General features: G+C 50.5%; 8 protein-coding genes across 8 annotated transcripts; 5 read left to right on the top strand and 3 right to left on the bottom strand.

Annotated features, from left to right (window-relative positions):
• Positions 1 to 2,408: 2,408 nt before the first annotated feature.
• ANOM_007574 (amidohydrolase family protein) lies at positions 2,409 to 3,410 on the bottom strand (the record flags this gene model as incomplete). Its single annotated transcript, XM_015552830.1, has 3 exons — positions 2,409 to 2,684; positions 2,774 to 3,300; positions 3,356 to 3,410. 3 exons carry the CDS (start codon positions 3,408 to 3,410, stop codon positions 2,409 to 2,411), a joined length of 858 nt encoding a protein of 285 aa, XP_015404240.1.
• Positions 3,411 to 4,577: 1,167 nt separating this feature from the next.
• ANOM_007573 (Zn(II)2Cys6 transcription factor) lies at positions 4,578 to 6,500 on the top strand (the record flags this gene model as incomplete). The annotated part of the gene is made up of 4 exons (XM_015552829.1): positions 4,578 to 6,037; positions 6,096 to 6,184; positions 6,244 to 6,421; positions 6,482 to 6,500. 4 exons carry the CDS (start codon positions 4,578 to 4,580, stop codon positions 6,498 to 6,500), a joined length of 1,746 nt encoding a protein of 581 aa, XP_015404243.1.
• A 1,017-nt stretch (positions 6,501 to 7,517) lies between these two features.
• Positions 7,518 to 9,453, bottom strand: ANOM_007572 (uncharacterized protein; the record flags this gene model as incomplete). The annotated part of the gene is made up of 4 exons (XM_015552828.1): positions 7,518 to 8,263; positions 8,314 to 8,648; positions 8,709 to 9,031; positions 9,088 to 9,453. The coding sequence occupies 4 exons, from the start codon at positions 9,451 to 9,453 to the stop codon at positions 7,518 to 7,520; spliced, it is 1,770 nt and encodes a 589-aa protein (XP_015404242.1).
• Positions 9,454 to 10,103: 650 nt separating this feature from the next.
• Positions 10,104 to 11,935, top strand: ANOM_007571 (cytochrome P450; the record flags this gene model as incomplete). The annotated part of the gene is made up of 5 exons (XM_015552827.1): positions 10,104 to 10,203; positions 10,265 to 10,328; positions 10,396 to 10,772; positions 10,834 to 11,406; positions 11,466 to 11,935. Coding segments are annotated over 5 exons (1,584 nt in total), but the record flags the coding sequence as incomplete, so codon positions are not given.
• A 578-nt stretch (positions 11,936 to 12,513) lies between these two features.
• On the top strand, positions 12,514 to 15,151 carry ANOM_007570 (C2H2-type zinc finger protein; the record flags this gene model as incomplete). Its single annotated transcript, XM_015552826.1, has 8 exons — positions 12,514 to 12,692; positions 12,746 to 13,156; positions 13,210 to 13,459; positions 13,520 to 13,720; positions 13,782 to 13,871; positions 13,929 to 13,979; positions 14,028 to 14,155; positions 14,209 to 15,151. 8 exons carry the CDS (start codon positions 12,514 to 12,516, stop codon positions 15,149 to 15,151), a joined length of 2,253 nt encoding a protein of 750 aa, XP_015404244.1.
• A 570-nt stretch (positions 15,152 to 15,721) lies between these two features.
• Positions 15,722 to 16,682, bottom strand: ANOM_007569 (fumarylacetoacetate hydrolase family protein; the record flags this gene model as incomplete). The annotated part of the gene is made up of 3 exons (XM_015552825.1): positions 15,722 to 16,303; positions 16,387 to 16,464; positions 16,524 to 16,682. The coding sequence occupies 3 exons, from the start codon at positions 16,680 to 16,682 to the stop codon at positions 15,722 to 15,724; spliced, it is 819 nt and encodes a 272-aa protein (XP_015404231.1).
• A 480-nt stretch (positions 16,683 to 17,162) lies between these two features.
• ANOM_007568 (acetoacetyl-CoA synthase) lies at positions 17,163 to 19,465 on the top strand (the record flags this gene model as incomplete). Its single annotated transcript, XM_015552824.1, has 6 exons — positions 17,163 to 17,273; positions 17,328 to 18,134; positions 18,222 to 18,337; positions 18,392 to 18,846; positions 18,906 to 19,246; positions 19,307 to 19,465. The coding sequence occupies 6 exons, from the start codon at positions 17,163 to 17,165 to the stop codon at positions 19,463 to 19,465; spliced, it is 1,989 nt and encodes a 662-aa protein (XP_015404232.1).
• A 645-nt stretch (positions 19,466 to 20,110) lies between these two features.
• On the top strand, positions 20,111 to 20,872 carry ANOM_007567 (uncharacterized protein; the record flags this gene model as incomplete). The annotated part of the gene is made up of 2 exons (XM_015552823.1): positions 20,111 to 20,121; positions 20,242 to 20,872. 2 exons carry the CDS (start codon positions 20,111 to 20,113, stop codon positions 20,870 to 20,872), a joined length of 642 nt encoding a protein of 213 aa, XP_015404233.1.
• Between the last annotated feature and the right edge of the window lie 2,112 nt (positions 20,873 to 22,984).

Below are 22,984 nucleotides of genomic sequence, written 5' to 3'. Positions count from 1 at the left end.
AATATCGTTCGTTTCGCTAGCAGGGATTCTGTGCGCTACAGCCTTTGCTGCGGGACGATACCGCTCGCCCCTAGAGATTCCTTGTGGGTGGTAGTTATCTTACCCGTATTATGTCTCGCGGAAGCCTGGCTCACTGTGCTCTCAAGTGCCAATCAATCCTTCTGTCTTGAAATATGACGACTCTATCCAAGACGAACAATCATCCAACGAACAAGATGTGGATGAGCCTTTCCCCCGAGCGAAGGCTTCTTTCAACATCCTACCGTTGCTCCCCAAAGGTCTGCCTTTGCCGTATTTCACCAGCTGCACAGCTTGGTACGTTTAATGCAACAGTTCTCATTCAAAGCCCCGGAAAGTCAATAGGTAAGAGTGCGACATAATAGTATGCGACAGGGATAGTGGATGCTGTATGACGTCGCCTCAAGTGATCAAGCCTTCCCCGGCGACGAGCAGCTGCCAGAGACGTTCGCAACTCATCATGTTCGTCATTGTATTGAATTGTTACGTCTTGTGCTAATGTGTCAACATGACTTGACTGTGGAGATGAAGAATGAGACTCTGGGCGGGGTGACTGGATTCGGTACCGAGCACGAATGCAAGAGCTGGGATGATCTAACCGAATGGACGCCGGAACGAGAATCATACGGGCTGAATACAAAGAGGATTGGGCTTTGAGGGGACATTCCTTTCCGGTAGTCCAAAGTTGTGTGCGCCGACACGTAAGTCCCTTTTGCGCTACATGGCCTTGTCTGTATGCTTCCAGATTTAACTCGTTGCGATTCTAACCAATCATCCTATTCTTGATAGTGGAGTCTACTTATACAAGCAGGACGAGCCAGTCGAACTCATCAGGGATACACAGGCCTTTGCTGCTTTCAGCGTTGTTATACTCCAAAATATGTCAGCCAAATACGGCTGGACGACAAAACTGTCTGGACTTTGACCCGAGCACTCTGGTATGATGTTGCGCGCTTTAGAGCTCGATGTTTGCTATTAACTATCGACGTCGATCATGATCTCTACACAGATCAGGCGAGTTTGAAGTGCGCATGAGTGTTATTTATATATCTAGTACCTTGCTCTTCTGAAGTCAAGAAACGGTATGTGAAGTCTTCCTCTGCATCAATCCACCACGGATACACTCACACCAGATCTCATGGATGGAGTTATTCATAGCATCTAGTGCAGAGCACCGGAAGTACCTCATGCTCCAAGAGTGAGTAAACCGTCTCACAGAGATTTATACGTATACCTGTCTAACAATTTGAAACTACTTCCCACAGAAAGTACCTCTCAGTTCGCACTCAGCGGGGTGCTTGAGGCTATAAGCGCTCTTGCTCGCGCAAGACCAGCACTCCATCGATGCTCTCTCAAGTTTTACATCCATATCCACATCTCCACCTACACTGTGATTCATACAGCAATATTCAAAGGACAGAACCTCTTTACAACATCGTACATATCCTAGTACTTGTTAATGCAAGACAAAACAGGTTGGCATTGTTTTATGATGATCTGCCCTCCGTTTGAATGCAAATCTACGCTGGCATCAATGCCCTGCAATATGTCGTCGGCCGCGAGGGATATGACATCGCACAGAAACACACGGCTTATACTGGAGCCCAAGTGCGCTCCCCCAATGCAACACGCTACCTCGTCCCTGCTCTGCTCTCTCAGAAGAACCTGGTGTCGCTCCCCACTGGTTCTGAGCCGGCTATCTGAGTACCCAGGTAATCCATTACTGCTGCCCTATCTTGGCGTGCTGAGGGTGCCTTGCTGTTGAGCAGGACCATATCCAGGGGATTTACGGTAGAAGAGACGGCTATTTATATCGATACCGCAGGCAAAGTGGGGTCCGCAGAGCGCCTACTGCCAAGGTTGGAAGCAATGGGCAGACCCCTGGAGCTGTTAGGTCGCTTAGAGTCATGAAGGCTGATAACGGGGAGTCTATTTCGCACCGTCGATTTGATGCAGTGGATTATTCGTTGCGGGATTACGCAAAAGGTGGCAGTGCCGCTGTTAGCGTCGGTCGAGGGGATACAGGATATAGTTCGACGATCACGCGAGAGTACATGGAGCCTCTAAAAATACACGATTGGGAATCTGAAGCTTCCCATATGCCGCCCACTCAGTGTCTGTCATGAGGGAGGATGGGAAGAGAGCACGAAATCTTACAACACCTGTGGATCCCAAAGGTGAGGGTATTATAGAGGCAATGCTGCACCTATGGCTCACATGAAATACTATAGTATCAGACAGAAATGGGCTGTCCTAGCTTAAAGTTGTGGAAACGTTGATCATGTATATTGAAAGCGTTCATACGGGATAAGCCCAACGGTCATCCGTCAATACTCTTCATGTCACCAGTGCGAAAATACCAAATCATAGATGTCAACTCGATTTCACAACTAGCGAAGGCGAGGGAACAGGTTCAGCGCGTTACCATAATTAATCTTCTCCGCTGCTTCATCCGAAATATCGGCTTCAGCCAGGTCCTTGCTGAAAAACTTGATGGAAGTGGTTGGTGCATAGGGAAAATCACTACCATAGAGAATGTGATCCGGTGAAGCGAATTTTTGCAGAAGTGGTAGAGCAAAGTTTGCGTCCGTAAGCGCCAGGTCATAGTAAAACATTCGTGCATTTTCCAGAAAGTGCTCGCGTGTCATGCTGGAGAGCCTGCAGTCCTTCAGGGCAATCGCTGGACGCAACGCAAGGTAAGGCAAGGTACCGCCGCGTGGGAGAGTATAATCTTGCAGTTCTTGTACTTGCGGACCGTATCGGTGGTGATCAGATCGACAGCTGTCCGAGTGGTCTCGTGCGGATAGTCAATAAAAGGCTGTGGAAGCATCTTGTTGATGAGGTTCGTATCCACTGCATGGGTTGGATGGATAAAGACCACTGCGGCGCGCCGATCTAGCTCCTCCCAGATAGGCTGGATATCAGGATGGCCTAGGTAGTAGTTTGCGTCTCCATAGCGGGTGAAAAGGGTTACTCCATCGGCTTGCAGCTCATCAAGGGCATATCGAATCTCCTCTAAAGCTGCTTGGGTATCGAGAACATCGGGCAGCGCAGCAAAAAACCCATACTTCTTAGGGTATTTATCCCTTAGCGTTTTGCCAAACTCATTGCATTCTCTCGCCACCTGGGCAGACTTGGCGCCCTTCACGATACCCGCACCTGGTGCGGTGACTGATAAGATGGCCGTTTCAATGCCACAGTCATCGCAAAGCTGTTGGTCAGCCTCAATGGACCAAGAGGGTGTGGGAAATCCAGAAGGATCGCCACCAGCCTCCTCGAGGGCTGTTCGATCAATCAGTCTGATTGCAACTGCAACATATGCCTCAAGGGAACGCACCTTTCAGGTAGGCGGGGGGTAGATAATGATGATGAACGTCAATACGGCGTGCCATGGCGAAAGTTTTCAGCTGGGAAGATTAAGGGAAAGATGAACTGCCGAGAGAGACCTGACCAGAACGGAGATGGGAATCCACTTTTATATATTCGCACCGTCTGAGGGAAAGTCGGCACAAAAGGTCCGGCGAGTGCGTCATCAAGTGGAAGCACTGCCGGATGCACGGCCCCCCTGGAGAAGCTTTCTTGGCCATCTTGATCTGCCTGTCGTGGCGGCAATGGGGTTCCATGGATCCACCTATGCAGTGTACAACAGGGTCTGTGAAGTTGTGCACCAAGAAGCAGCGCAGTGGATCCCGGGAGTTGCCCTTTGCGGCAATCGCCGGGAGATGTGCATTCCACATCGTCCAAGGAGGAAATCTCCCGACTCCACCGCGCCCTCGCCCTGCGATATGACGCGTGTGAAATCTCTCTCCTTCACGCATGCCGATGTACCCGGTCAAGGGTGTCTTTGTAGGTTTTATGAGAGAGCCCATGCCTCTATTCGTTCACCGGCTGATCCACCGTTCCGTCCCCGAGCTGGAGAGGATATGGTCGAACTTCCACCCAGCTCTTCCGGATGTATTGATGATTCATTGTTACAACATTTGCATAACGGGTCTGTACAGACTCCTAACTGCTACTTCAGGGTTCCTCATCGTTTCGGGCCGGCCCCACCAGGTCCAGACGCGAGAGGTTGTGCTTGGCGCGAACCATCCATGGTCGATAACAGCCTGTTTTGCCAGCACCACCAGCAGAATAATGCAATAGGGATACTATCCCATAAAAGGATTAACATAAACTGGAGCGGAAGGGGTAGATGGGTAAGCACGAAACACTAGTCGCCAGGAGGACCAGGTCGCCGAGAGCTAATCTGCAGTGCCTCCACGATGTAAAACCTCGACTGCCTGAAATACGAAGCCAAGGTCACTGCCAACCGATCACATGTTGAAAAACCTGGGGTAGAGAGCGCGCTGGCCGCCAATGAAGACCAGTAAACTCGATGTTTTGAATGTGGCCACTGGAGCAGACGCAGAAATGCGAGATGGTCGTGGCGGGGGTGGGGCCGTGTGGGAACTGATGCTGCAATAGTCCCCACATGAGGTTATTATCTGGAGACGGATTGAGCATCATCTTGACTTCCCACCCCCTTACACCTACGCGTTGATTGAGATACGTTGCCGACAATGGATACTCCCAGTAGCTTTGGTATCCTGTCAGACTTCCACTACACGCCATGTTCGATGAGCTCGTCAGGGCGGCCCTTGTCCCGCCGCGCCTGCAACGAGTGTCGCAGAAAGAAGACGCGATGTGACTCGCGCCATCCGAAATGTTCCCTTTGCGCCAATACCGGCAGCACTTGTACCTACCGGAAACAACAGCAGAGACAGCGCGTACGCAGGCTTTCCCCAGCCGCCAGCAGTTCCTCCGTAGACATTCTGGAGTCGGCAGACAGCGGGCTCAACACGAGACAGGGCCTCTTCGGACTGGAGGGGTTCGATGCATTGGATGATCTCGACACTATCCTTTGCGACTTAAAGAGCATAGATGACCAACCAAGTGGGTCTCCAGAACCCATGGCCGCATTCGGTTCTTTTGGAGCATCGCCTGGGCTAAAATCAATGCTCCAGGAATGCTTTCCAACTCCAGTGGAGCCAAGCCCAATGGAATTCGGAACCTCCAACTACGATAGCTTGTCAATCAGTTCAGACCTCGCGGACGAATTGATTGACTTGTACTTCGACAAGGTCCAGGGGATTTGCCCACTCTTCATGCGGGAAAAGTTCGACGAGGATTACCGACCTCGCGGAACGTGCCGAGACGAGCGATATTGCAGATTATCTCCAGTAGCCATGTTTGTCCTCAACGGTATGTTTGCGCTTTCTGCAAGGTACAGTTCATCGGACCGGTTTGTTGGTCTCGACCCCCACTGCCGAGACCAGCAGTTTGTGAAGCAGGCGATGGACTTGTGGGAGTTCATACAGAAGGACTGGAGTCACTCAGTCCGGAATCTACAATGTCTGCAAGGTCTCATCCTGTTGGCATTTAACTTTTTACAATCTGGCCCTTCGGAGACTGCCTGGAATCTAACTGGAACTTGTGTTCGCCTCGCATATGACCTGGACCTACATACGATGGATGCCGACAAGATTGATTCCGAAGCAATCAACTGGCAGGATGGGCTTCAACACCGGTGGGCTTACCTTGAAGAGAAGCGTCGGGCTTGGTGGATGGTATGGGAGATGGATACATTCTCATCCGCGATTTCCTCACGACCCTATGGGATTGACAGTCGAGTAGTCCGGGTTTTACTTCCTGTTTCAGATAAAGATTGGACCAACAAATCTCAAGCACGGTCTGTTTCGCTAGGTTCAGCTAGTGAAATGCCATGGCAGGGCATCATTGGCTCGTCGAACCAGTGTGAACGTGCATGGTTTCTCGTGTGCTTGGCCGTACTCAGACGCACTACCGATACGATATTGTCCGGAGCGTCGGTTCAGGAACTGCAAAAAGCGGAAGATACCATTTCATGTGCATTCCTGGCCTTGCCATCTCCATTCTACGACCTGCCATTATCGAAAGCAATCTGGCAGTCTGATGTGGTAAAATACAACTGGATGGCTTGCTCGCTGATTGCACTCAATTGGTATGAAACTCCGAGTGGAATTGGGAAGATGTCGCACCGCTAACACCATTGGATCTAGGGCTCGCAGTCGGATTAACTTCGAACTCCACGAGAAGCTGAGAATGGCATCTGCAGTTCAATACCAAGCCCATGGTCACAAGCCAGCTCGTATATGTTTATCGACGATTGTCGATGTCCATCAGTTGATACGACTCCTCTCACCTCAGGCTCTGTCTGTATGCTCTCCTTTGATATTCTGTGCGGTAGTCGGACTGGGAGCCGTCCATGTTCCCGAGGGTTACGCGCAAAATTTGAGGGCTCAATTATCTTGTCTGTATGGCGAACATACCAGCTTGGTTTTGTGCAGCGTTGGGAGGCATTGGGCTATAGGAAGGGCGCTTTTGGGTATGTATCAGTTGGTCCATTGCGTGAGCCTGAGATGAGGCTGACTGCCCGTCACTTCAGAGGTTATCGAATTTTCTAAAAGCTCAGATTGGCACAGAATCAGCACTCCGGACAGGTGTTGTAGAGGGAAATTCGTGCCCCAGTGGAGAGCACTCCTACGACCTGTATGAGCCGTCGATGTAAGAAGCTAGGATACACTACAGAACAACATCTACCTGTTTTACTTAATATTTCTATCACATCATGTGGCCACTAGGCCAATAACCATTGCGGTTGCGAGGAAGATATATATAATGAATAAAATGACATATCTCACGGAACATGCACTTGGCCAAGCCTGTTGATTATTGAGCCCTGCGAGACCAATTTGTCTCTAGCCGACTATATGACGTGATTCACAACCAGATTGAATACTCAGTAGACTGTCTAACTCCGTGCATTGGGACCCTTCTTCGACGCGTACCTATGCTTTTCATTATCGCTCCCACATCGAGCGGGCACTATCGAAAATGGCTTTGAAATTGGAACTGCATCAACAACATTCCTCATTAAGAAATAATTGGTCGGTCCATAGCTCAAAGCTGAAATTGTATCAATCGTAAATATACACGAAGGCTTCAACCTGGGTTGGCCTGAGGCATATGGTGACAACTGACACCCAATGGTATTGGCTCCGCTCCTAGAGGCATGATCAAACACCCTTTGTGTATCTATATCCTGTGGGAGTTTCAAGTGGACTGGGAAGGCTACTCGTGGTCGAATACCAAGGTTTCCATATACGACTTTGTTGACTGAAAGTAGTTTGTATTTATAAAATGATAATCTAGCCATCTTAAAGTATCTAAACCCGTGAATACTGCCATGCCCTTGAACTCGGCACGAGACGTCTTAAGGTCCCGATAATAGACATGCATAAACGGATGAGAACGGCATTGTATATATCAAACGACGAGGGGAAGTTATAGCGAACCTTTTTGCGAAGGTCAGCTTGTTGAGCTTGTTGGGGAAGGTTTCCTGTTCGATACGTGTTTTGATTCGAAGTGAGAATGAGTTCGCTGGGAGCTTGAATGAAGTTTCTAATTTCTTCAACTATTGCTTATCGTCTTCCGCTGCTTATCAGAAGAGCGTTTTCGATCTCCTCGCGGCTTGGGGGTTGGGACACATTGCTTCGCCAAGAAACATGATGATCTGGGCGGATCAGGACGACATCACGCTCCCAGACCTGTCGTGCATGCTTCTCTTGAGGGAGATGGAGCACAGAAAGTGGTATTTCCAGGCGAGCGGCAACGGCAGAGAACTCTTCACCCACACGTCCCTCCTCAGTAAAGTCTACCACTGTGAAATCGAACCCAAAACGCTCGAAGATCGAGGTTACGCCGTCGTTCAGGTACACATGGGGTGCACGAGCACCAGGCCAAGTCGAAGGAAAGTAGTCTCTGGCCGTCCAAGGCGGCTGTTCCTTTGGATCGCCATCCGGAACAATAACGGGAGACGTTGTGTGTCGATAGCCCATTTCGATGCCAAGATATTTATTTTCGCCGTCGTGGGCGAGAACGTGCGATCGAATCCGCTCACGAAGGTCTTTTCCAGCAGGCGTCTCACTTCGTACCGTCCCCGCGGGCTCGCCGCGGACCCAACTGACGTATTTCATATGCATCTCTACGTTGGTGCCGGACATCGCGACATTTCGAATCGCCACGGGGCGTCGCTCAATCTCGTATGATTCGAGTAACCTTTCTCCGCATTGTCCTTGTAGAACCATTGCTAATTTCCAGCCCAGGTCGTAAGCATCCCCCACTCCCGTGTTCATACCGTACCCCCCAAATGGAATATTCTGGTGAGCTAGGGTCTCTGTCAGTCTCCAATTCACGAGATTGAGTCCAGTGAAATACCTGAATCCCCAGCCAGAAGTACCCTCCGGCTCTTTGTCGAGTAGGTGTCCGCAACGGACAGATTGGCATTCCACGCACTGGTTACGAGGATTTTGTCAATTGTAAATCTTTGCGGCTGGCCCGCATCTCCCAGAGCCGCAAACACCATCTCCTCAGCATTCAGAGTCTCTAAATCCGCATCAGGTGCCAGGGGCATATGGATCGTCCAGGTATCCTTCTCGTCCTGGTTGATGACGCAAGCCCCCGTGGACAGGAACAAATGCCAGAATTGACCCTGACGATGCAGAATGCCTAAATCCGAGGACTTGAAGTGAACCAGTAAATTCCGGTTGCCACTGCAGACGAAGTTCGGTTAGTCATGACGAGTGTCCCATATTGCCGGATCTCACACTTACATCGGAGCCCCTGTGAGGTTGATGCCTACTGATTTTCTCACTCGACTTCCGGCACCATCACAGCCGATGACATACTGGGATCGGACGAGATGTTCGACGCCAGTATCGACATGCGTGATCGTCGATTCTACGTGGTCCGCATGTTCCGTGAGACGCTCAAACTTCATCCCCGAGAAGGACTTCACCAGTGGATGCGCTTCAACGAGTGGTTTGAGCCAGGCTTCGAACAGTATCTGGGAGCATCGGAGCCACGCTTGGCTGGGCATGGATCCGTCGTTCCTTTCATGAATCCGCTGGCGCATTTCTAATGGCGATGGTAGATCCTACCGTCTCAGGTTAGTTTGCGTTCGTCCTTGTCTCCCGGAACAGCTCCAAATACCCATTTGGCTATCGCCTCGCCTCCCTCCGAAAGCCCGGTGGAGAACACGCAATTCAAAGAAAACTTCTCGTCGACTCCTGGTGGGATCGTATTAGAGATATTCCACTGGTTGATGGTATCATTTGAGGGAGCTAGCAAACCTAATTTTTTGAGCTCGTCCGCGAGCCCAATATGGTTCAATAATTCCATCGAACGCGCATTGGTGATATCCATCTTCGGCCATCTCGTCGTGTCGTGGTTGCGCTCAACTAAGATGGTTTGAACCCCACGCTTGGCCAGCTGATAAGCTGTAAGCAATCCAATGGGACCTGCACCGACCACGAGCACAGGGCCCTCCGCCAGAAGGGATGGATTCGAGGATCCCATCAGGTTATCCGTGGCTGAACGACGCCTAAAACGATCTGTAACTTGGGGTCAGCCCCGGGCACTCCACAACTCCAACGTAGCGCAATTACATAATCGGTCGGTCACTTAACTATGCCTCTGAGCTCAGAGCGTAGCAAGAGAGAGCGGAAGAGAGAGAGAGAGAGAGAGAGTGTGTGTGTGTGTGAATGTCTTACGCAACCTGTAGAGGCATTTGCGTATGATCATATATGTAGTCCCCTGGGTATTAATAGGTGCCCGCGGGGTTTGCCACGATAACGCCGAATCCCTCTGTGACACCATGTTCGAGTCGATCTACATTACATGAAAACGGTAATCGCCCGGGCCCAAGGCATTTGAAGCGCTGTACGAAATGCCTCTCCACCGATTGGTAGAGAGCATCCGAAAAAACGGCCAACGGGCGTGGGGACGGCGAACTTCCCGTTCGGGAAGATGCCGTGCGGGTGAGCTTGTGGGGATGTGGGTTCATGATCGTCAACCCCAAGGGGATGTCCGGAGTACATAAATTAGCGCAAAATGGATCCAGAAAGTCGACATGCTTCTAGTACTGCTTTCTTGAGGCGTGCAGTCGTGTGCTATCAATCAACACAGAACCAAGACCCTGCCTCTTCACCAGACATTCTCTCTCCACCATGGCGTTGCTAGCCCTCAAGCTGACGCTTGCGGTGGTTCCTCTTGCGATCCTTTATGCGCTGCTCTTCCTGGGCCGACGAGAGAAACACCTTCCACCTGGTCAGTTATGACTTGCTACCTTCCGGTCGTACTATCAACCGCTCATCTGAGATCTTTGCAGGGCCTCCAACCGTGCCAATCATCGGGAATGCCCATTTGATACCGCGCAAGGGAGCACATTTCACGTACGGACTGGTCACCAAAGAGATGATACACATTTCAAAAGGGCGGACCGCTAACGGTTCTCCATAGATTTCTTGAGCTAGCTAAGAAATATGGCGGCATGTTCTCTCTGAAAATCGGCTCCAACACATTGATCATTCTCAGCGATCGGCGAATTATTAAAGAGGTGCTCGATAAAAACAGTTCGATCTCCAGCAACCGGCCCGACCTATCAGTGGCTCACACCATCACCGGTGGAGATCATTTGCTGTTCATGGACGCCGGGGCAGAATGGAGACTGTTTCGACGGTTGTTGCACCAAGAATTCATGTCCTCTCGGTGTGACAAGGTACACATCGAAACCCAAAACGCGGAGGCCGTCCAGATGCTACGAGACTTCATTGTCTATCCCGATCAGTATATGCTCCACGCCAAACGGTTTAGCAATAGTATTATCATGAGCCTCCGTGAGTGTCATTATCATCCACGTGCGATGAATCAGTGATCTGACCTGCTCCGTCTTGGTAGTTTTCGGTATACGAACGCCGTCCTTTGATACACCACACATGCAAAAGCTCTACCATTTAATGGATCACTGGTCGAAAATCATGGAGATCGGATCTACCCCCCCGGTCGATGTGTTCCCGTTTCTTCAATACATCCCCGAACGATTCCTCGGGAACTGGAAAGGCCGAACAGCGGAGGTCCAGCAGGAAATGCTGGGTCTCTACGGGGAGATTGTGAGACATGTCATGGACCGATGGAAGACGGCTGGTAGCCGCGGGTGTTTCATGGATAACGTTTTGGACCAAAACGGGAAATTGGGTCTCAACGACCACCAGCTGTATTTTCTCGGTGGGGTGGCATTGGAAGGGGGATCAGATACCTCTTCTTCGGTGATCAACACCTGCATGCATGCTTTGGTCCAGTGGCCCGAGATCCAAAAGAAAGCTCAACAAGAGATTGACAGCGTTGTGGACGAGACCCGGACCCCGGTCTGGTCCGACTTTGCCAACTTGCCGTACGTGACCCAGGTGGTGAAGGAGGCGCAAAGGTGGCGTCCGGTGGGTGGTCTGGGTATACCCCATGTTCTGACGGAGGGTAAGGAAGCATTGAATGTTCCTCACTGGCGTTTTGGATGGTCACTGACGAAAGATCAGATCAATGGGTCGATGGCAAGCTGTTGCCCAAAGGAGCCACCGTGATGACGAATGTGTGGGAGTTGCATCATGACGAAAAGCGGTATGCCAATCCCGATGTCTTCGATCCCGAGCATTATGCCGGCTATACCAAGGTGGCTCCCGAATATTTAACGGCCAGTGATCCTGAGGCTCGAGATCACTACGCCTATGGGAACGGGCGCCGAGTGTGTCCCGGCATCCACCTGGGCGAGCGGAACATTTTCTTGGGCATTTGCAAGCTCCTGTGGGCGTTTGAGTTCCACAAGGCGGTAGATGCCAGTGGCAACCCGATTGAGACTGATATCAACCCGACGACTGCATACAGCGAAGGGTTTATCACCTCGGCCAACAAATTTCCCTGTCGCATCGTCCCGCGCTCCGAGAAGCGCAAGGCGACCATCATGCGCGAGTTTGCGGACATGGAGCGTGTATTCTCCAAGTATGAAACTGTATAAATGCTGTTCAGCGGTGCAGGTCACTGGGGCGTGTGATTTAAAACCCCGCAATTGGTTGTTTCCATTGTACTTGCTAAGAACTGAGTGTATGCAAGAGTGCAACAGGTTTCCTTCTCTTCGAGTTCATGTATGTAGTTCATCACAATCAATTTGCAAACGGATGGCATCCGGCACGTTACTTGCTGCTGGGCGGTGAGACGCGGAATTGCGTATGTCGTACATACATACATACATACATACTTTGGTACCGAGTAGTAACCGTAGTACCTAGGTACCGAGTACTAGTGATTAGTGCTCCCGAGGACTAAGTCTGGAGCACAGCGAACCGGGTGTTACGGTATGTCGTGTATTGTGACCGAGGATCAGTGCGGGGCAACACTGCAAATACGGCAATACTAGCGTGGGCACGGGACCCACCGTATTCCCCCCCCGTATCGTATCGTTGGCTCTTCTTTTTCTCTTTGGCCTTGACTACGAACTACTGCGAACCCCCTTTGCCGGGCTCTAAGGGAAACTAATCGATCATCCCGTCGCCGTAGTCCCCTGGTTAAATCCCGACGCAATACATTGCAATGCCACCACATGCGAAACGCGAGAGGTGTCGCCGACGCAAGACCTCCCAGGAGGAAAGGATTTGTTCTATCTGCTCTCAGTCGTTTAAGAAGGCGGAGCACCTGGCCCGCCATTTCCGCTCGCACACCAAAGAGAGGCCGTTCACGTGCCAGAGCTGTGGCAAGGTCTATGTCAGACAGTACGCCTGCCCGATGTGACTATGCATGAGTCCGGTTAATGGATACTCAATAGGGACTCCTTATTACGCCATTCGAGATTGCAGCACGGCCATACGCAGCCGAATGGACCAATGAACGAGGGTACTGGAATCACCATGGGAGGTCCCCCCTTGCGTGGCCCGAATGAGCACGCGAATGCGTTGATGGAAACATCCGCGATGGCCGGTGTCCGACAAACGGTTCCCATACCAGAGCAGCTCGCGCTAGAGCTGCAGGTACGACCTGAGGACAACACAGGATCGGGGTTAACACCCCCGTTTGGACCGTATACCGTAGACTTAGCCGCTGAAGACGATCCAACTACTCGGGAACCGGATGTTCCCATGGCCCAATTTGCCCCCACGGAGATGGGCGATTCCGTCCCGGCTTGCAATGGCCCTTGGCCTGTAGTATGGGACGGACCGGGGGATCTGGACTGGACATCGTGGTTAACAGGAACAGATTTTGACCTGGATGCGCTGAATCAGACATTGCTAGAATCGACGAGCTCCGTGCAAAAGATGCTGTCCGCGGCTTGGGCGGCACAGCGGGACCGATTCAGAGAAGATGGCATACCTTCTCCGAAACCGCGATATCATCCGGCCAGACCACACCAGATCAGAGCGATCCTGGCAACAATCACCCTGGTCAAATACGTATTTTTGCAGATGAATCCTACCGACAGAGACTTTCCGAGAGCCTCAGACAACAGATACAACCTGGAATTCTACCGTCTACTGGATTCCTGGTAAGTGCCCTCGATCTGCCAGTCCATGATAAGGACTTCATTCCCTGACGGTCCCGGCAGAACCTTTGTCTCCAGGCTTATTTTACACACTTCCAGTCCATCTTTCCTCTGGTTCATATGCCAACATTTCAACCCTCCAAGAACAATGCCATTCTTCTCCTCTCCATCTGCTCGATCGGGAGTCTGTTTCTGGGGTCATCGCGGGCCATGGCCCATGGCATAAGCATGTTTGAAAGGATGCAGAAGGCAATCTTGGCCTCGGTATGTTCTTATGCACTTTTCATGACGTCGGTCGCTGAGCAGGTTCTGACGGGTATGGCAGTGGGAGACCCATATCTCACAGCGCAAGGGTTTATCGATTATTTCTTTACAAGCTGCGCTCATAGGTCAAACCTTTGGCCTTCTGGTCGGGGTAAGCTACAACTTCACGTTCTGATGCCAGTGTTCCTCTCTACTGATCAGTATGCAGAGACCCAAGGACCTCACTGGAATTGATATCTTCCATGGAAGCATAATTGCCGTGAGTCCTTGGAACCCAGCGAGAGAGTTTGCTGACTGACGGAGACAGTGGGCACGCAAAGCGAGGCTATTTAGCCTTACAGAGGATGCCAGAGCATGTAGCATAAATATAGAGGAGAATGGTGAGGAGCTAGAAGGAGCATGGAGAGCCTGGGTGCGAACGGAGGAGAAGAAACGGTACGAGGCTGGCGACCCACCATAGGTCTCAAAATTACTTATTCCTTGTCTAGTATTATTTTGGGCATCTACATTCATGATGTGGAACTGGCTAAGCTGCACAATCACGAACCCATTCTCCGACATGGAGTTGAAAAGGTGCCAAAATTATCGCCGCCAAACGTGTTCACCGCGCCCAACGCAGCCGCGTGGAAACGGGAGCTGATGGCCGTACAGGCGCCAGTGCATATCCCACCATCTCCAGCCGACACTGATCCACTGTCACTATCAGTCGAAACCAGACCAGGCGATGATTTCGAGTGCTATGCGATCCTTGAGTCCATCGGCGCGTTGGCCCACGAGGATCGCGACGCTGGGGGAACTCGGCTGGACATTGTTCAAAACTGCCAGAGGTTATTAACCCAGTGGTATCTCAGACGCTTCAACCACAGCCCACGAAACGCTCTGCACGCCAGCAAGATCCAGGACCCCTTCTGCCTCATGATCCTCTGGCACTCGACTTTCATGCACCTCTATACCCGTTTTGATGACCTGGAATGTGCCTGCGGACGAGAGGGCGAGGCGGTATCGCAGCAAAAGCGCCCCTACGCAGAAGCCTGGGTCAGGTCAGTTGATGCAAAACGGACGCTCCTTCACGCAACCTTGGTCCAGAGACACTTCCAGTCCATTGCGGTTGGTGCGGAGCCAGCAGTCCATGTGCCAATGGCATTGTACTATTGTGGCATTGCCTGGGCATCTTTTACTCAGTTCCGGATGCTTGAACCGCCGATCGATGGTGATTCTGAAGAATTGGATTTCCCGGAGCTGAGAATGTTAGGTGTCAACCAGACGAAACTCTTCTGTGAAGTGACTCGCGGAATCCAACTGGGGAGACTGGAATCCGGGCCCCTTTTCGTTATTATTGACCTGTTAGGGAAGATAAGCCATTGGAAAATATCTGAAAACCTTTCAGCTACCCTACTGGCTTTTGTGGAGAATTTGCCAGATCTATTTTGATATTCCTAGTTCGTCTTTAGTAGTGCCATCAAGGTTGACAAAAACAAGCAGTCGATCGAATTTCTTCATACTCCATAGACTGATGTTTCTAAGCAGTACAGATTCTGATACATCCTCTTATAATGTGTTTTGATACCTGTGGCAGAGTATAAAGCATACTTGGTGGTCAGCCTTAGCTGGGATCGGCAGCCGTCAGATAAGATTATGCCGTTTTGCAAATCAAAATGCTTGCACTCACCATGTTGGATTGGCAGATGCCCTCTCGATGTGAAAATATCGTAAGAGTTGCAGGGTCGGTTTGCCATTGCTAGGAGAAGAGAAAGGCAGGTCGGGATGGATGGAGGATGTAGTGGCCGTATGCCTGGACATCCGCAGGGATATTGTCGGCACTGCCTTTAAAGGTTGTGGGATCTATATAATTACCGTGGAACTGTGAAGTAGCACGAGGTATGTATACCCTAGCTGTCTCTATTCCTTGTGTGGCAGAAGGCAGATGCTCAATGATACGGCAAGAAATCGATAGGTCCCACCATGCATTTTGAGGAATGACCTTGGTACTCTATAGTGAAACTACTCATAGCTAATCGTATTCTCCACCTTCGCCACACCCCCGAGTTCCACTTCAACCACGTCGCCATCTTTCAAAAACTCCTTCCGAAAGAACCCTACGCCCGATGGTGTGCCCGTCATAATAACGGTACCCTTCCTCAGCGTCGTGCCCCTTGATAAATGACTAACAATTTCTCTCACCCCCCAGATCATATCACTGGTATTGGTAGTTTGCTTTGGCACGCCGTTCACCCTCGTGACCAAACTGAGTCCCTGGGGATCTTTGATTTCCTGGGCGGCGACGAGAACATGTCCGATCGGTGCGAACTTATCGAAGGACTTGGCATAACAGAACTGGCCCCCTGACGCCTCTGGGAGCTGGAAGTTGCGAGCAGAGAGATCGTTTCCGGCGGTGTAACCGAGAACATAGTCTAAGGCGTCCTCTGCCGAGATGTTTTTGGCATCCTTCCCGATGACAACGGTCAGTTCACCTTCGTAGTCGAGGTGTGATTGAGCGTCGGGATGGATAGGAATGGACTCGAAGGGACCCGCGAGGGCATCGGCAGGCTTGGTGAAAACAGGCGGATAGGTTGGGACAGTCAGCTGCGGAGTGTACTCTATTAGTGACGGTTCACAATATGTGACGCTAGGGGTTAGTATGTATAGGTAGTTGTTAGGAAACTTACATTGGCTTCTTTGGCATGTTCCTTGTAGTTGAGCCCGATACAGATGATGAGGGGAGTATTTTCAACTGGGGATAGAAGCTGAAGGGCTATTAATGATGGCGTTCCCGTCAGAGCCATGGACGTGATCAAACACCTACACTGCTAACATGGTGGACCTTGTCTGTCAAGACCAGTCCGTCGAAGGGGTTGCCGTTGAACTGTTGCACAGTAAACCGGTTGTTTTCGGTCCTGATGAGTTCTCCATAGTACTGTTGTTCACCGGTTGCAAACCGGACAAGGTTTTTGAAGGCCGCCATTTGGTCGTGAGGTATGTTGAGGATCTGAGTGAGCAGAAGTAAAGCAAGCTGAACAGAATTAGATGCGCCAACTGTACGATCGGGAGGGTCGAACTTATACTTAATGCGTAACTTTTAATTCGGCTTGACGATCAGTGGGACCTATCGATTCCTGTGGGACCGTCTCTCGGCCAACATAGAACGACCTCGGGAATATTCTTGCGGCGTGGAGTAGCAGCATTGACCTGGAGGCAGTGGCCCCCGAGTTAGCGGAGATATGTTCGGCAGAAGACTTATGTGTCTATTAGGCGCTTTTATGGCAACTGATTATGTAGAACCTGCAATTCCGAGCGCCCTTAGAGCCACCCGACCCATCCCATAGGTCCCACATGTGTGGTTGTTACCCCAGGTATTGCCCCATATAAGAAACATACCCCATACATCGTAGGATTCCTATGTCCAGTGGAACAGATTTGGCACATTTCGAATAATCATCACTCAATGGCCTCTCAAGCATCTCCACGCAAGCTCTGGGAGCACCCAGACCCAGAGTCCACCCAGATGGGACAATTCCGCCGCGCTCTAGAGAAGCACACTGGGCAACACTTCCAGGTCGGTAAATGAATTGGCTTTGTTTTCCAGCCTGTGATAATTAACTGAAGATAGACATACCATGACCTCTACAACTTTTCCATTACCCAGCGAACCACCTTCTGGGACTTCTGTTGGAAATACTCCAATCTTATTCACGAGGGGACCTACACCTCCGTTGTCAATGAATCCGCCCGGATGGATAGCATTCCTCATTGGTTTTCGGGGATCCGGCTGAACTTTGCGGAGAACCTACTTTTCTCTGCGTCCGGGCATGGTAGATCCACTATAGGGAAGGAAGACGAGAAGATCGCCATTGTTGAGGTCCGCGAGGGCGCGGCCGGCGTGCCTCTTACGTGGAAAGAACTCCGCAGTCGAACGGGCCGGTTAATACATGCAATGAAAGCACATGGAGTCAAGAAGGGCGATCGCATCGCCATCTGTGCCAGTAACAGCATCGACACGTTGCTAGTATTCTTGGCTACCACTGCCCTCGGTGCAATTTTCTCTTCCAGCTCAACGGACATGGGCGTGAAGGGGATCTTGGACCGACTGTTACAGATTCGCCCTCGCCTGTTGTTTATGGACGACCAGGCCGTGTACAATGGCAAGACAATCGACCTGCGATCAAAGATGGCGGCGGTTGTCAAGGGCATGCAGTCCGTGGGTGAGTTTCAGGGAATTGTCTCCCAGTCACGATTTGCTTCTCGACCATTAAATGTGAACCATGTGCCGAAGGCGCAGCCCATTGCGGCATTTTTAGCCAAATCAGCTAGTGACTCCCTGGAATTCGAGCGAACCGCATTCTGTGATCCTTTCCTCATTGTTTATTCGTCTGGGACAACCGGCCAGCCGAAATGTATTGCACATTCGGTTGGAGGAGTACTCATCAATGCCTACAAGGAGGGGCAATTGCATATGGAATTGGACGAGACCAGTGTGGTCTTGCAATATACTACAACTGGCTAGATCATGTATCTGTCGGCCATTCAAACCCTGTTGTTTGGATCCCGGGTGATCCTCTACGATGGCAGTCCTTTTCTCCCGCATCTTTCATCACTGATTACGCTTGCGGAACAGCAAAGGTAAGATGAATAGCTACCAGCTACTGCTAGAAACCCAACTGACATTGTCGCAAGGGTCACACACTTCGGAACCTCTCCACGATACATGTACGAGCTTCAAAAGGCAAAGATCCACCCGAGACAGATCGCGGATCTGAGCTCGTTGAAAATGGTCACCAGCACTGGAATGGTCCTCCCTGAGTCTCTCTTTGAGTGGTTCTACGACCAGGGCTTCCCGCCTCACGTGCGTCTCAACAATATTTCTGGGGGGACCGATCTCGCCGGGTGCTTCGGCATCGGCAATTCGCTTCTTCCTCTCTATGTGGGTGGTTGTGCCGGAATGAGCCTCGGGATCCCAGTTGATGTCTATGACCCTAGCATCGAGGGTTCGGGTGTCAAGGGAGTCCCTGTAGAGGAAGGGGCTGCTGGTGAGCTTGTGGCGACCGCCGCGTTTCCCAATATGCCGGCTTGCTTCTGGGGTGCGGACGGACACAAACGGTATCACGGTGCCTACTTCGCGCGCTTCGACAGTATGTTCTCCATGGGTAACTTTTGAGTATTGGTATGGTATACTAACGAATGATACCAGATGTCTGGACTCACGGCGATTTTGTCTCTATCCACCCGGTCACTAAGCAGCTATTCTTCCACGGTCGGGCGGACGGTGTGCTGAACCCGTCGGGCGTTCGATTCGGCTCTTCGGAGATATACCAGGTCATTGAAGGTGAATTTCCGACTGAGGTCGTGGACTCAATCTGTGTCGGTCAGCGCAGACCGTCGGACACAGACGAGCGGGTGGTGTTGTTTTTGCTTCTGAAGCCAGGCGTCGTCTTTACCCAGGAATTGGTTGGCAGGGTTAAGGCTGCGATTCGTCAGAAGCTCAGTAGTCGTCATGTCCCGACGTTCATCTTCGAGACTCCTGAAATTCCGGTAAGCAAGTGACCTGACTAGTGGCGAGTCCCATCGGCATTACTGACAATTGAGAATCAGACCACCGTCAATGGGAAGAAGGTTGAGCTTCCCGTGAAGCAGATCATCTCCGGAAAGAGAATCAAACCGTCTGGTACCCTGCTCAATCCTCAGTGCCTGGACTATTACTACCAATTCGCTGAAGTTGAAAAGCTGGTGCCCCGGGAGAGTAAGCTTTGAAGGGGCATGTATATGTTAAATCGGAGAAAGCCATGGGTGTAATAGTAGATAGGCGGGATAATAACTGGATTGATAAACAGAAAAAAGGCATGTACTTGATCTACGAGGGAAGTAGGTCTCCCCAACCCGCTACGGATGTTTCAAAATATATAACTATCATGCATCTACGAGTAGCTTTGACCAACACAATACATTAGAGCACCCGTAACTACGGAGAAAGGCAATGGAACATATGATGGAAACTATACAGTGTTTTGAAATTTTAGTCACAATATGCACAAACTTGAATCGACCGTTTACGATAAGCATCGATATAAGCAATATGAATTGCTTCATCGGGTGGTTGTATCGAGACAGCCCCACCGTGTCGACGGGAAACCGACGGTGTTTTGTTGGCCGTGAGTCACTGAGCCCCCGCCGAGCGAAATTATGACACACCCGATCGAGAATTATTGGCCATGACGGACGCTCTTATACGAGAAATAGGCAGATTCGTTTCTTCAATCTTCCGCTGGTGTATCACATGAGAGTACCGCCGAAACCTGCTGGCGCCATCCTGGAAATAAAACCACGATGAAAAAATGGGCGTTAACATCGTGCGGTGATTGACAACCATCTTTCTGCAAATCGAAACTACTTGAACAAATGGCATCAAGGTAAGTCTTGTTGTCCGGGGCGCTGATATACCTGGGAAGAGGTGATTCAGAAGGGGCCAATATCAAATGAAGAACAAAAGCCAAAGGCCATTCGCAAGCAGTCGCTAAATGTTTTCGAAGCACGATTCCCAATGGTTCCCACGACATTGCGATCGTACGGGGAACAGTTGACTCCATCCCAGCCGTCCTGAATCTCCTCGATACCGCAGTTAAATGGCTGGTATCGCAGGACAGAATTGGGCAGTGGGGAGCAGCACCGTTTTCTGAGAACCCAAAAAACCCCGAACGACTCAGAGAATTTGCAACCACCGGCCAGGGTCTGTGGCTCGCGATCAAGGTAGCTGATAATACGCCCGTGCTGGACCAAAATCGACTCTCCGGTACAAACGCCCAAACCGTGAACGGAGACACTCCGGGTGTCGTCGTAGGAGCGCTTGCTATTGGAGAGAAGATGCCATACGTGCCATCGGTCTCGGAGCCTGAGCTTTACGTGCGACTGTTAGTCACAGATCGACAGTGGGCGGGCAACGAGATTGGCAAACGTCTTTTGGAACATGCACGTCATGTTGCAAACAGCGTTGGGGTCTCATTACTACGGGTGGATTGCTATGCAGGTGGCGACGGCAAACTGGTCCAATATTATGAATCCCAAGGGTTTAAGCGATCGGAGAGGTTGAACCTGGAAGGCGACTGGCCTTGCCAAGTGCTGGCCCAACGATTAGATGAGGTGGAAGGAGAAGAGAGACCTTGATTCTTTCCTTGCCGGAGCATATGGAGTGGCTACGAAATGGACATCGACATTTATGCAATACACTACGCGGTGGATCCACAATAGACACCTTATTGGGCTCAGTTTCTTTTTCGTAGTCATCTAGGGCATAAGCAAAGTAGGCCTGCGCTTTGTCGTAAGCTAACTGGTCGGCCGTTCACATCTGGTCAGTGGGGGTTCTCACGTTCTACATGTTCAATGGAAGACTGCTGTTTGCGGGGATACGGGGTTTGTTGAATATACGCCGAGCCGAGGCTCTTTTCCATGTGGCGCCCTGCAGGATCAAGGTTTTGCTAAGGATGGTGAGGACCTTGTCAAGATACCAATTTCCGTGGTCCCGACCGATCGATTGTCCGCTGGAGAGGCCCTGCACCATAGCTGGCATGAAGCAATCATAGTTTCGAGTCATGTGCACTTAAACGAGACTGCATTGCCTACTCTGCTGGACTCTATTGAGCTATCGGCAAGACGCGGTGCTATCATTGAGATGGAACCCATAAAAAGGATCATGATGCAGATTTCAACGCGACATGGTCCAGGTAGTTCGCGAACAGTCCACAAGCCAACCTAGCACGCTGTGACAGACGAAACTCAGATCCTAGAATTCAACAGGGAGCTGATAGCCTCGAGTCGATAGACGCCCAAAACACTCACTACTCATTCAATCCGGTACTTGGGAAAGCTCGAGGATAAACCAGGGTTTGAGTCTATAAAGAGGAGGGCCGAGGCTCTTGAGGAAGTTAACCGGTGACAGGAGGTAAAAGTCATACAGCAGACGGACGCAAAAAAAACTAAGATGGTATGATGAATATATACAAACACCCAATGCATTATGAGCGGGATAGACAGAGCTTGTCAACCTCACGCCATTGAGTATCTCCAGGACCGAATTCTTGCACGTTTCCAACACTGAAACAAAAGGCCATTCTCATATATATGTCAACTTGGGAGCCAGAAAGCAAAAGCCTCTCCAATTGGAGGCTTATGTGAGTGGGTACCCCAGGATAATTTCCAACCCAGTCCCTGCGCGCGCTTATCCATAGACTGGCATAGGCGTACTTTGCTGGTATTAGATTTCACAGCCTCGTCCATACATCAAAGGGTTCTGTACGTACATCATACGACCCCCGGGCTCTAGTATTTTATCGCACTTAGAGAGAAATAAGGCATGGCAATTTAATTGAACTGGGTTACTAATTGTTTGCCAACAGCTTAAGGAAGCAAGAGGTTTTGCGACAACTTGCAGTGTGAATCAGAGGAGGTCATCCCTAGCCTGGCCTATCATAAACTGTGGCCTACTTAATTTTCATTTGTATCTGCTTTGAAGGCTTCCTTTAACCGTCCCTATAAGTTCGATTCATCCCAAGCCCTCAGCTCTCGTGTGACATTATTATTCTCATCCATACCCTTAATAGAGCTACCAGCAATATGTAATACGCTGTAGGACTTGAAGGCATCACCTAGCATTGTCAGGCCGGGCGTTCAAGGAGGATCCTCGATGACTTGTTTAGTAAAAACGCCGAGGCCGAGACATTTAAACTAATCAGGCGTAGAACAGGTGTTGACTAGGATTCTGATAACGTAACGGGGCCGGCCCTCGAGGGTAAGGAGCTCCCCGAGGCAGTTGGATGAGCAATTTATCTCTGACACGTTGGTGAAGTCAATTGTAGAGTAAGCGGTATGCCTTAAGAACACAGGGCCATGCAAGCGTTAAGAGACTTAGTAGCGGCGATTGCTCCTTCTGACAAGCCATCTGGAGCAGATGATTGAGCTTGCAAGACCGGGATCCTGAACATCACGGACTCGGGGTTCCAAACATCTCATCTGGAACGCCGGTGTCGAGAAGACATTTCCCTCACACATTATTCTCAGCCATCAACCCGTCTTAGTGCTGACCGTTATGTCAAGAGCTTCTTCCAATATGGTTATACAGCTACAGTATTCCAATAATATTATAATGGTACTAATTCATAGCAACAACAGGCATACGAAGAAACACGTAGACTACCTTGCCAAGTGCACTGGGGTGTATGCGCTGAAACAAAACAGGAAAAAGAGAAAAACAAAAACGAAAAAAGAAAAAAGAAAAAAGAA

The sequence above is a fragment of the Aspergillus nomiae genome, assembly GCF_001204775.2.
Source record: "Aspergillus nomiae NRRL 13137 chromosome Unknown contig00277, whole genome shotgun sequence".
In the NCBI taxonomy this organism is placed as follows: domain Eukaryota; kingdom Fungi; phylum Ascomycota; class Eurotiomycetes; order Eurotiales; family Aspergillaceae; genus Aspergillus; species Aspergillus nomiae.
This window is presented reverse-complemented; position numbering and strand designations above follow the sequence as displayed.